At 40.5% G+C, this 14,005-nt stretch overlaps 1 protein-coding gene across 3 annotated transcripts in view; it reads right to left on the minus strand.

Moving 5' to 3' along the window:
- Positions 1-14,005, minus strand: part of ACOT9 (acyl-CoA thioesterase 9) — a 40,584-nt gene that overhangs the window by 12,818 nt on the left and 13,761 nt on the right. For all 3 annotated transcript variants that reach the window (XM_074994300.1, XM_074994294.1, XM_074994308.1), the window contains 6 exons: positions 11,045-11,215; positions 10,913-10,950; positions 6,682-6,765; positions 5,551-5,654; positions 3,438-3,511; positions 2,026-2,093 (listed from right to left, as the gene is read on the minus strand). In XM_074994300.1, the coding sequence (XP_074850401.1) occupies positions 2,026-2,093; positions 3,438-3,511; positions 5,551-5,654; positions 6,682-6,765; positions 10,913-10,950; positions 11,045-11,215 (539 nt within the window). The remainder of the gene's footprint in view (positions 1-2,025; positions 2,094-3,437; positions 3,512-5,550; positions 5,655-6,681; positions 6,766-10,912; positions 10,951-11,044; positions 11,216-14,005) is intronic.

The raw sequence follows: 14,005 nt of genomic DNA on the forward strand, positions 1-14,005 counted from the left end.
GGTGCCAGTAGAATATGCTGGTCTTTTAAACACACTAATGTCAGGATATTCATTTAATTAATACAGACTCATTCATATTAAAGAATGCAATAGAAAGCGTGCAACATTTCTGCTTTTTGTATCATTGGCAGTAAATACTCTAAATATTTACTGAAGATAGTGTAGACCTTTTGGGGTAGAAGAGTTTTTAAGAGGCTTCTAGAGCTGTATTTAAATACATCTTTAGAAACAAAACAAGGAACGTGAAAAAACAGATTATAACCAGCCTTTAGAAAGACTCCGTGCCTTACACATTTTTATTTTTAAGAGTTGGTTTTATCATGACACATTCTAAGAATCCTGATACTGCAACCCACTCCTTAAATCTCTAGCAACAGCACTTCTGTGTTCAGTTTTTTAGCTGCTCATGCATTTGGATTTCTCCACAAACGTGTATAGTTACTGTGCATATAGTACAAAGAACCTAATTCAAGGGGACATGAGTTATGATGAAACCTGTTATTCAAGCCCACAATTTTAACTTAGTTGGCTATTTGAACTCAGTTTGAGAAGATTTGAACACCTCTAAAACAAGGTGTTTTTGAAGCAAACGTTAATGAAATAAGAAAGTCATCAAGGGTGAAGTAAGAAAGAAAAATCAGTAACAGACAGTACATGCTGCCACAAACCCCGAAGGTTTACCATGAGTGTACAAAAAGCTAACAATAACTTCCTCTCTCTCTTATGTCTTGTGCAGTGAAATATGCTTCGGAAATAAAGGAACGGACTGAAGATGCTACAGTTTCACCCTAAACAGATGAAGCTTACCAGTTACAATTAACTAGTATGGACTGGAGCAAGCCCCTGCCTACGGGGGGTGGGGTGGAGTGGGGTGGGTGTTGTTCCAGCCTCGCAGGACCATCACAGACAGGAGTGCTTCATCTGGGCAGGAGTAACTCCGTACTACCCTCGGAGGCGGGGGCAGAGGAGGCTGCTCCAGCCTAGTTGGGCTGGAGCAGTCCCCTTGCCACGGACAGGGTTTGATCCATATGGCCTGGAGTGCGCTCATCCCACAGCACACCTGGGGCCGCCACAGATGACTACCGCTCTGGTCCGTCTGCAGTGCCTCCACTCTGCAGTGCACCCTGGGCTGCCACAGATGGGGACCACTCCAGCTGGGCCAGAGCACTCCTGCCTGCAGCACTCCCAGACCAGGCCACTGCAAAACCAGGGACTGCTCTGGCGCCATCATGGACAGGGACACTCCAGCCCGGTCAGAGCGGCCCCTGTCCATGACCTCCTCAGCCACCTCCCCCATCTGTTTACCAGGTTAACAGATTATACCTAGTGCTTAACTGACTAACCAGTTAAATAGGATTTTACATCCCTAGAACAGACTAACTAATATTTTCGGTTGCCGCCATTTCTAGTGCCTACACTGAGGTTTCTAACAGCTTAATTTTAAGATGGTGCTGCACACTCAGTTGAAAATCTGGACCCTCTAATGTCACCCAAAGATGAAAGCCCAGAAAATTGAAGTCAGTGGGATTTATGAGCACACTTAACATTAAGCATGTGCTCAAATGGTATCCTAAATAGGGGCTTTAATGGGCAAGATATTATGTAATTCAATTTACAGAGTATGGCCCTCAGTGTGATACAGTCTAAATGTGGAGACAAGATGAAGCAGTTCAGGAAGCATTATTTATTTAATTAACGTAAACACAGTTTCCTCACTCAGTTATTCATTGCTTCTGATGTACCACAATAGCATTTCAAAACTGTTTAATTAGATGTGGTCTAAAACAAATCCCTGCATCTGAGGTAAGATGAGGGGGAAAATGTCTCAAAATCCAGATTCAAAATTCATGGCCTGGATAATCTCCAGATCCTAGCAGCTGTGTGAGGTGAAAGTAAATTTGGTCTTAAATACATTAAGAGCAACTCTTGCTAGCAGAATTTCTAAATTCTACTCTCCCTCAGTTCCTGCAATGAATCTATTCAGAATTTCCCTCTACCATAAAGTATACATGAAATATTACATACATTCTCCTTTCCTCAAGATTTCTTCCTCCTCTGGGCTCTCAGGAATTAACCGATTAACAAATGCTGGCCTGTGGATATGAATTATGTTAAAAATGATATGCTTTAGGAAAAAAATGTCATATAAATGTACCACGGCAAAGATCAATAGATCCTCCATCATGTTTGTTTACATGCCTCCTAAGAAATAAAGAGAGAATTTTTTCACAGATAAGATGACATATGAAGAAAATACATGTTTCATAGGATGGCTGGTGACAATGAAAGGTCATCCATTGACTTCATTGCTCAGCAAATTTCAGAATATTAACAGCTATCTAGTATAATTAAAATTCCTCACAGCAGTTATACTTCTTAAAAAGTTAAATGACCAAAATTTTCATATAACAGATTACTGCAGACTGAAACCATTTAAAAGTAGAGCAAATCGTACTGTCTAAAATAAGCCAAACAACTGTCAATAGTTGTCTAAAATAATGAAATAAAAGAATGTCAAAATACTTGTAGCAAGCCTACTGCCATAATCTATTTATTTCAGCAGTGCCCTTATCAGCATCCAAAACCTGTTTACCACACATACAGCTTACCAAATAAGGACATAAGAAGCTGTCTACAGTTCAATACATGTTTATTGTGCTGCATACAACTATAATGCCTAATTACAGAGATCAAATGCACAGACAAATCCTTCACAGAGCAAGAGGACTGTTGACTCTGAAAAGCCCTCCCTCTCCATAATTTGGAGAAGTTACTTTTGTTCTTAAATTGGTAAACTATGTTCAGATTGAAGCAGCTTCTTTTTATTCCCCCATCCTTCTAGGAAGCTGCTGGCAGGGCAGTCTTACGTTATCCTTGCTCTGCCAGATCCCAGTTGGCTAACTTTCCAAGCATGCTGAAAAGCCCAGGTTGTTGCCCTCTGCTCTCTGACGATGGAGAATGGAGCTGGTCTTTTTATAAAATATGGCTTTTTTAAATAGTTATTCAGATCTGAGGTTAGGTTACACTCATTAAAGAACAAGCCTAGAACCTGAGTTACCCATGGCCAATTACTACTCTGCTGCAGCCATCCTGTTTGATCTCAGTGAAGTCACTTATTCTCTTTGTACATCTGTCTGTAAAATGGGAATAACACCACTTCCTACTGAAAAGATGTGAGGATAAACACATTGAAGATTGCAAGGTGCTCAGATACTACAGCAACACCACCCATTAAGGACTTAGGAAAGACACTTCATAAACTCTAAAAAAATAACCATATTACTATGTCAAGAAAGTAAAACAAAAAGAAAAGAAAAGAGGCAAGTATATGATTTACTGTTATCTAAAACATATATAAAATTTACCGTATTTGTCACTTTCCAGCAACAATAATCTGGGTTAAGTGATATTCCCAGTGTTCCAGACAAATAAATTACCTCTTGTTTTCTGGATCACGGGCCACCATGACAAAGGTTGCATCTAACACAGGGCTGTAAGCACCATCATGTAACTAAGAAAGAAGAAACAAATCGGCTTTTAATCTCTACATAGGTGACACTGATTAATAAAATACACAGTTCGTACTAAAGACACAGTTGCAACACAGTTTGCTTTCATATTTCACTTTTCAGTTTTCTTGCAATGGACCTTCAGTAAGAAATTCTCAGCATAATATTCTGTTTCAGCAGAACTGCAATGCAACTATTTAGTAGTGGCACAGGTTACACGATGAGTATAAATATGGCAATAACTCTAACTACCAATTAGTTCCCACTTCCATTCCCAAACAATCTATGGAAAAATAACAAGACAACAAACCATTAACACTACAGACTTGCCTACCTAATACCAGCACAGAAAAGAATGACACGCTCAGCAACAGCTAATCTTTTATCCACTGAAAGTTCAACAGTAAAGACATTCGTTTATAACAGGTAAACTGGATTGGAATAAGGGGTTCTTGTTTGTGTTTTCTGGACTGTAGGATGTATTCTGAAAAAAATCAATTGCCACATTGGTTGTTCACAACAGAGCTGGAAAAATAATTAATTGTGAATAATACATCATATTTATTTGCAGCTTTTCAATGAACAGTTGGCAGTAAATAATTTTTTCCATTATTTAGCCAGTTATATTTTTGTAGACCATTCCAAGTATCTTATTTAACCACAGGCCTTCATTTGTTTCCAGGAACATGTGTGGATTATCTGCCTTGCAATACTAAAAAGTCAAGTTATTTTATACACCAGAAGATATCAACACAACACCCTGAAAAACTAGTCTGAAATCTGAAAGATGCAATCAATAAAGGCAAGTGCAAAGTACTACAATTAGGAAGGTGGACAAATATTAACAGCACAGCTACAAAAAGGAGACTAACTGGGCCAGGCAATGGTTCTGAAAAGGATCTGGAGAGCTGTAATGTATCACAAAATCAAATTAACACTGTGACACACTTACACTCTGAGGTGTATTAAAGGGAGTGCCATATATAAAACACAGGAGGTAACTGTCCTGTTCTGCTTGGCACTGTTAGCCTCAGCTGGACTACTGTATCTAATTTTGGGCACCAGAGAAAACACAAAGAAGATAAGGCACACAAAACCTGACCTTTGATGAATGGTTAAAAAATTGGGCATGTTTAGTCTTCAAAAAGAAGACAGTGGAGGTGGGATCTGATAATAGTTTTCAAATTTGCTAAGGTCTATTACAGAGAGATAAAATACACTATCTGTCTTACCCACACAGACAGAGACTCCAAGGCTTCAAGGCCAGAGGGACTAACAGAACTATGCAGTTGGACTTCCTGCACACAGCAGCCCACAACTTCAACCACCCATTACCGAGATAGGCCCACAATCTCTGGCTGAGTTATGGAAGTCTTCAACTTTTTATTTAAACCCTTCATATTACACAGAATATAGCATTTTTTCTAGTTCATACCAGTAAGTGACTTGTGCCCCACACTGCAGAAAAAAAAAATACAGTCTCTAACCGCAGGAAAAATTTCCTCCTGACCAGTACTTCCTCTAATCTTTTCCATCCCTGGCTGGAATAAATGTTGTTATGTACACCAAGGCATGTGCAGATGTGTGCCACCCGCAGGAACACAGGCTAGAAGCTGTGGGTGCTCTGCTAATCAGAGGTGTGGCTCCTTTGAATTTTTCCTGTGTAGATGATTAAGTGCTCAGCATACAGGGATAAAGCCACATTTTAGGTTCTACGTGAGATCCCTTTTATGAGATCCCTTTTCACTATCAACTCAATTTTATGAGATCCCTTTTCACTATCAACTCGAAACTTGGTCATTGTAATTTGGGCACCTTTTGATTCTAAAATAAAGAATACATTTCCAGAACGGATGGAGGACCCCTTTATTTGAGGAGAAAAAGAGAGCTAAGACCAATATTCCATCTTGTCACCAACAGTATCAGATACTTCCATGGAAGATATAAACACCTACCCTAATTCCTTGAGGTTTCCAATGTATTTTCTGAGAAATTAAGAGAGTTTTTTGCTATAGAAGAAAGAGAGGTCATTCACACCAACCTGAAGCATGTGCATCTTCACTTCCATTGAGGTCTTTCCAACCCAAGAAACATTTCCAGTGAATTTGATGTCACAATCTGGATATATGATCTTCTTGCACAAATCTAAAATATACATGACAGTGCATTAGAGCAAGATAACTGATGTTTAGTATTTAAAAGGAAGGGTCTAAAATTCTCCAAGGCCACTTCACAGTGTCTGCAGCCAGAGATGACCAGTCACTATTGTACCCAGTATAGAGCATGACAGGTTACAGTAAAGTTCCACTACACACCATCCGCTGCTGGTACAGGGACTTTCACTGAGGGTCCCTGAATCCCCATAAATTTGCTCCCTGCACACAAACTCAAATTGCTGCTCTAATTAAAGATTCAGATTCATAGTATTTCCTGTTCACAAAGCAAATTTACTCTGTTGTAGCTACCTGGTTTTAAAAGAAGATTAGCTCTGATTTTGAATCAGCAAGGGACTCACAGACACACGGCTGGTGTCACTTTTCAGCAAGATGGCAGCAGGTCATCATAATTACCAATTACAGTTAACCTGTTTTTACATATGGCTTAATAGATTTTTTATAGTTTATACAGACACAGAGTGAGAAGGGAAAAACTCTACTTCATTCTCAGTTCTGCTATTAGGCAGCAGACCCTGGGCAAGTCACTTCACCTTTCTTTCCCTCAGTTTCCCTATCTGTATGAGGATAACGTTGTGGACATCCTTGTAAAACACTTTGTGATCAACAGATAAAATAACAACTTTGCTCTTATACAGCACTTTTCAGGTACCATTAGCGTGCTTGGTTACATACTGTACACAATCAAAGTTAAATCACATTGCATAAGTCTCTTTCTTAGACAAGCAACACTGGCCTGTCGATATCTAGGAGACTGACCTGACTGATGCAAAATTGAATACAGAAATGCATGAAACACGAAATATTCACTTTCTGGAAGGAAAGCCATCAAAAATGGAAAATAGTATCACAGGAAAAAATGCAAAGTATCAGAATTAGCACCAAACACTTTTCTGTAAACAAAGGACTAAGAAGAAATCAGTAATTTACTGCTTATCTCCAGCAGAAATTTAGTGTTCATACAATAAACTATTATTTTTAGTTAATTGATCACTTACCTATTTTATCCACCAGAGCTGTAACTATTGACAAAGGGGATCTCTGAGAAGCTTCATGCATGGTGTGAGTATAACAAATGAGAACTGTGGAGAGATCAAAGAGCTGGTCTGTTACCTCTTCTCTATACATTTTAAAAGAGATTTTAAAGAGTGGAACAAGCTTCAAAATGTAGCCAATGCGATATTACATGTAGGGCACATGTACAGTTCAAACAAAACCGAGGACAAACAAGATCCTGAAGGACTAATGACTAAAGCTATGTCTACACTACATCATAAAGTCAATTGTAAGGCAGTTAGCTCAATTTTACAATGTCACTGTCTTCACTGTGAACATCATTAGGTCAATTTTAGGAAGTGCTAAGGTTGAAATTATAACGCCCACAAAGCGAGCCAGCATAGCACCAAGTTCAAATTTAAAAGGTCGGATTAATGCTGGTGTGGACACAGCAATTATTTACATAGACTTTATTGGCCGCCAGAGGCGTCCTGTATGTATCGCACAATGCACCATGGTTGGCCACTCTGGCTGCTTCCATCTCCGCGGCTCTGCAGATGTGCAGAAAGTAGGTAACATAAAGCCCGTGAATTTGAATTCAGCATCAGGAAGCCCAGAAAACTGAAGTTGGCAGCTGGGCTCATTTTGAATTGAATGTAAATAATTGCAAAGAGACACCACAGGAGGGAAACTGACAAACCCCACACTTGCTGGAACTCTGGCAGTCTGGCTGCTTGGGCCCCAGCTGGCATGGAGTCATCAACTTCCTCCCACCTGCAAGATGGCTCTGGAAAGACCCATAATGAGGGGAAATTGATGAAATTTCACTGCACAACTGGACAGTTGCCATGGCGCACTGGTTGAAAACCTCTGCTATATAGACCTATTTGCTTGCATTTTATGTGGGACTCAATGGAAAAGCACTGAAGAGAGGGAGAAATACCCGCCAAGAAAGCAAGAGAGAGAATGTGTATAGTCTTCACTTGCTTCTTCCACAAAGTCTGTCAAGAATACCACCCCACTGGCTACTTCCAAGAACGGGCCGACAATGAGGGGCGAGGCCAGGCAGGGAGCAGGCTGATCACGATTGACTGGGAGACTCCCCAGCAGTGATCACTCTGATCTTGTCCATCCATGTGCAGAATAAATGCTTTAATGTGCACTGAGGCATGTGTGATGTGCACCAACAACAGAAACACAAAACCTGGCTGTGAGAACTCTGCTGATCAGCTGGGTGGCATCTGAATCTCTCCTGTGCAGCCACACAAGCACACAGCTTACAGGGAAAATTATTCCCCAGACAGATGGTGACTACTGCTCTAACCCCTGAGCTACACCCAAGTACCCTCAGCACAGGGAAGAGGTTACTCCTGCATCTCAGTAACACCTAACGCAACTAACAAAAGTTCAGGATCTGCTGGATAAGTGGTCTCATTCCCATGACAAAACCTCTTATTTCTCCACACCAGATAAATTCTACTGGCATGTGACTTCTTCCCATTTTTCAACTCTCTCTTCAGACAAAACTACCCTCACTACCCGCTGTTTTTGAAAAAGAAAAATGTCGAGTTTGCTATTAATGTCTACACCTTGCCTCGTTTTTTACTCTGCACGCTGTCTACCACAACTCAACAATCTGACTCAGAAACATATTCTCTCTTATTAATCTCTCCAAAACCCAGGAACTACCATATCAAATCAGACCCCTGAGCCATTCAGTCCTGTTACTAGCTACTCTGAGGGATAGGATACTTTGAGGTAAGCATACAACTACAAAGGAACCTCCATTACCTGCCCCTGAGAGAATGTTTTCCCTAATTCCAGGAAGTCAGTAGTTAGTACATGCCTTGAAACAATGAGGGACTCTTTCCTTTAATTATCTTTCCTGACTAATTTAATTGTAGATTTTTCTCCAGGTGAATGTCTAATTATTTAATCCTGCTATGCTCTTGTATTTAAAGACAGTGAGTTCCACTGATTAATTATTAATTGTGTAAAAAGTATTCCCTTTTATCAATTTTAAATGAGTTGCCATTCCATTGTAATGGGTACTCTATTGTTACTGTATTAACAGAAAAGGCATAAATCATCTTAATTCTCATCAACTCAGCTCAAATGTCACGGCATCTTTACAATGACAGAGCAGCCCCAAAACTGAATCTCTCTTTTACTGGACACTGTTTGAAACACAAATCCTACCAAGTCTTGCTCAGAGTAACCCTGGACAGCTCTCTCACATATCTTAACAACCTGAGGAAAAATGCTATGGTGACAATGACACACTACAACCTTCCAGGCAAAATGATCAATCAGTACTTCATGAGGAGCAAATGCTCAACATCTCCAATATTCAGGTTAGCCTTCTATTATCCTGCAGCTGAATACTGTGCTCCAGTCTGGCTCCATTTGTCTTGCATCAAATAAGCTGACACATAACGGCTACGTCTACACGTGAAGCCTACATCGAAGGAGCTTATTTCGATGTAGCGACATCGAAATAGGCTATTTCGATGAATAACGTCTACACGTCCTCCAGGGCTGGCAACGTCGACGTTCAACTTCGACGTTGGGCAGCACCACATCGAAATAGGCGCTGCGAGGGAACGTCTACATGCCAAAGTAGCACACATCGAAATAAGGGTGCCAGGCACAGCTGCAGACAGGGTCACAGGGCGGACTCATCAGCAAGCCGCTCCCTTAAAAAGCCCCTCCCAGACACAGTTGCACTAAACAACACAAGATCCACAGAGCCGACAACTGGTTGCAGACCCTGTGCATGCAGCATGGATCCCCAGCTGCCGCAGCAGCAGCCAGAAGCCCTGGGCTAAGGGCTGCTGAACACGGTGACCATAGAGCCCCGCAGGGGCTGGAGAGAGAGCATCTCTCAACCCCTCAGCCAATGGCCGCCATGGCGGACCCTGCTATTTCGATGTTGCGGGACGCGGATCGGCTACACGTGCCCTACTTCGATGTTCAACTTTGAAGTAGGGCGCTATTCCCATCCCCTCATGGGGTTAGCAACTTCGACGTCTCACCGCCTAACGGCGATGTTAACATCGAAATAGCGCCCAACGCGTGTAGCCGTGACGGGCGCTATTTCGAAGTTAGTGCCGCTACTTCGAAGTAGCGTGCACGTGTAGACACGGCTAACCATACTCAATCATACACATACACTGGGAACATACAACCAACACATGACTCCTCCACACACATATTATGAGACTTCTACAGACAGAATGGTTGAGAAGAACAGGGTAAACCTGAGCTCAGCACTATACACACACCTGTTAACCTCCTAAGAACATGCTTGCTGTCAGGAAAACCACTGTAGCTCTACCAGTCCTTCGTTGATTTCTCTGATTTTGAAGTGGCATGAAAAACAGGTCAGCTCTGCAGCTGACATCAAAAATCAGTCCCTTATAATTAATCTGATACACGTCCCTGGCTTTGTTTTGCCATACCACTCTTGGGCCCTTCTGATCCAATCGTGAATATGCCAAAATCAACGTGAAACCAGTCTGCACACCAAGGGCCAACAACAAGTTCCAATTCAGGCTCATGGACAAGGACAGACAGCATCACAAATCACTGATGACTCATCTCCAACCACATTTGATGGTGGTCTGAGGGCTCTATGCTTTGTTCATGAGGTTGCTGCACATTGGCCTGGCAAGTTCCAAATCCAATAAGAAGCCCCTATTCAGGTTGACATGGCCGATAACTCCTTAGTCAGGGATTTCATGCTTTCCTGATTCTCATCCCCTCTGGTGTTCCCATCAGTGGATCCTATTATTTCAAACACACCAAGCTAAATTTGCAACACTTGGGATGACTTCCAACCAGCTCCCCACACTGATGATAAAAACCTGTCAGCAACCTTTCTCAAGAGCTTTTTTCTTCATAGCTTCCCATCCCACCTAAAACAAACCAGTAGGGCTTTATCCTCTTCTAGGGACATTTACCTGCATGCTGCTCTTCAAATCTGGCATGGGCCATTTTGCCTCCGCTACCACATTTTCCTCTCTTTAAACTGATTTTAGATTTCTCGTCTTTGTTCTTCCAGAGGCAATAGCACATCCTCACAGACAGAACTCATCTGTATACTAGAGTGTTCTGAAGAAATTCATTCCAAACAATACAGAAGCTACAGTGTTTTTAAACTGACATTTGCTATCTCTTGTTCTAATACAGTAACAGTACATTTTCATTAAATATATAGGTATAGTTACATACCTCCTAAACTGTCAAGATCCTCAAGAATTCTTCCAAACCTGGGACATAAATATGATACATCAGAATTAAATAATTAGGTTAATAATAAATCAATTATTATTTTCCATATGCATAAAATGATTGCCTTGGTACCTCACGCTGTTGTGTACATTCAGGTATTTTTCTCTTAATTCAGGTTCACTTCCTAGAGGTAAAATAACCTCTATGTAGCTATCGCTCATCTTCCTCGAGGGCAAATCTTCCTGTTGTTTGGCCAGTAGAACATGTAGGTCTTTTCTTTCATGCATTGCTTGCACATGGTCACTGGGAAGAAAAGAAATTGATAACATTAGCAGAATACAGGATGCAACTCTCCCCAAAATATGTTATTCTGTAGGTCAAAGTTTAAAAAGAAAATGAAACTGCAGCAGTCAGAAAAAAGTAAATATTGCACCAAAGGCCACATGTTGGCTGAGTCTACACTAACAAGTGCTTTCGAAAGATTTTTGGAAAGAATGGAGCTCTTTCAAAAGAGTGCATGGAGCATCTACACACAAGAAGCATTCTTTCAAAAGTAAATCAAAAGAATGTGGTTCTTCTTTCAAAATTGCTCTTCCTTTCCTGTTTTAGGAAGAGCGTCCCCTTCTAGAAAACATTTTTTGAAAGAAAACGTGTGTACACAACCCAGAGGGCCCTTCTTTCGAAACAGCAGTCTTCATTTTTGATCCCTGGCCTGTTCTTTCAAAAGAGCGGGGGCTGTGTGAATGCTCTCTTTCGAAAGATCAGATCGCTGTTTTGATCCGCTTTTTTGTGTGTGGATGCACTCTTTCAAAAGAAGCTGTTTCGGAAGAGATCTTCCAGAGGAGCTTCTTTTGAAAGATCTCTGTAGTATAGATTCAGCCATTATGAGAAGAACAGAGACATACAACACACCCCAATCAAAAATGTTAAAACCAAGTTAGCCATATGTAGAGAGGGCCCTACCAAATTCACTGCATTGAAAAACACATCATGGACTGTGAAATCTACCCTGGCCACCCCCTCCCCCACCACAAATCTGATCTTTTGTATGCTTTCACCCTATACGAATTTCATAAGGGATACCTGCATTTCTCAGACTGGGCATTCTATCCCAAAAGCATGGTGCAGGATGGGGCTTACAAGGTCATTTTAGAGTGTCAGTGAATTTTAGGGTGACAGTCCACCTTACTTCTGCACAGCCTTCAGAACTAGACAAACAAAGTAGTATCCAACTCAACGGCATCACCACTGACAGCAGCACTACAGAAGTAAGGGGAGCAGTACGTTAACCCTCTCTACATTAATGCTGCAACCCCACACATACTTCATTTTGGGACCCCCTGCAAATCGAATACTGTTAAATTTCAGATTTAAATAGCTGAAATCATGAAATTTACCATGTTAAAAAGTCTATGACTGTGAAGTTGACCAAAATGGATGGAATTTAGTAGGGCCCTAATTATGTGAAAACTCTTAATGAACAGAATGTGATGGTTTTATTAAATGAACCGTAATAAAATTGCACATTTTGTACAAGAGACTTAAATAATTAAATAAAAATATATGATCAGTCCTGAAAGACACAAAACTGTTAGAAAACCCAACATTTCTTGAAAGCACACTTTATTTCCAACACTTTATTTTAAGCAACCATAATTTAACCTTTTTTTACACAGATTCTTATGGCTCTCGTTTACCATAGACCAACTCTTCCAACATAACAAATCTATTAAATTTTCTGGGTTCCAGATTATTACTTTACAATCTGCCTTGAATAAGGAGACCAGAGAGGGAACTGTGATTCAACTGCTATTCCCTCCTCAGTTCTTCCGCTGGTCACCCACCATCATTTTATTCCAGAAGACAAGTAACTTGCCAATGTTCTATGCTAACAGCTGTTTTCTTTCCCCTCCATATCAGCTCATCTGTCCTGGCCAGCATATTGATGGAAAAGGAAAACCAATTTATCCATTCCTCAATCCACCTTTGCAGAAAAGAGCACACTGCTTCTTCAAGGGTGTTCTACTCACAACACTATTATCCAGGAAGCAGGTAGCTTGCACAGGGAAAAAAAGGATACATCTTGTCCTACCTTACTTCCCTGGAAATGTGGATGGCAAGTAAAGCTTGTGCCCTAAACATCACTTTTTACATGAGGCTCGAAAAGTTCCTCCCCTTAAAAGTGCAATCTAACTTTAGAAAGCATAAATGTTATACGTCTTCTAAATCTATGGAACAAATGGGTATTAAGTCTGTTAGATCTATGAGCGTTCAAATACAATGCTAAAGATTAGATTCAGATTCACTAAAATGTTAACCTGTTTCTTGGAGCAGACACGTGAAATTACCTTTTTAAAATTCCACAATGGATTTATGCCACAAAATGGATCTATATCCCTCACAAATGTACATGTGCATGTTACAGTACAGTATTATGGGCCACTATGCATAGCAGAATTGGTCCCAAGTTTTTTAACAGAAATTTGGGTGAGTTTTTTGGGGGACAGAAAATGCCTTTTCAACCAAAATAAAGGGTTGTGGGTTTTTCTTCCCCCCCCCCCCTCAAAACCCCACACTTTCTCAATCATTTTGACTCTCTCTACCCATTTTCTAGTTGAAAGAAGGGGCAGAGGTACACTGTTCCTCCCCTTACCAAAACTTCTTTTGAAATGTTTTCAAAAACATTAAAAGATTAAAAAATTAATCAAAGAAACTAAAAATTTCACATATTTTCAGTGAAATGAAAAATGGTCACTGCTTTAACAAACATGAAATATTATTTATTTTTGACCAGCTCTAGTGCATATCAGAGTCTACAGAGCAAATAAGAAGATGCAGGTCCTACCTCAAGGGGTTAGCACTCCAGTGTATACAGCTGTACAGACGTGGACTACATCACATCGCTACGTGAAAATGCTCTATTCTTTAAGTTTTGCGGTTTATCTCTAGGTTGGACTATCAGTGAAACGTTCACAGAAGATACAAAAGTTTAAAGGGGATGTCTAAATGAAATCAATAGTCACAGTGCAAATTCAACTGTTCATAAATATGGAGTAACTGAACAGGGACACCCAGTTATATTCTGTTATCTGC

Source organism: Carettochelys insculpta, chromosome 1 (genome assembly GCF_033958435.1).
Source record: "Carettochelys insculpta isolate YL-2023 chromosome 1, ASM3395843v1, whole genome shotgun sequence".
Classification (NCBI taxonomy): Eukaryota; Metazoa; Chordata; order Testudines; family Carettochelyidae; genus Carettochelys; species Carettochelys insculpta.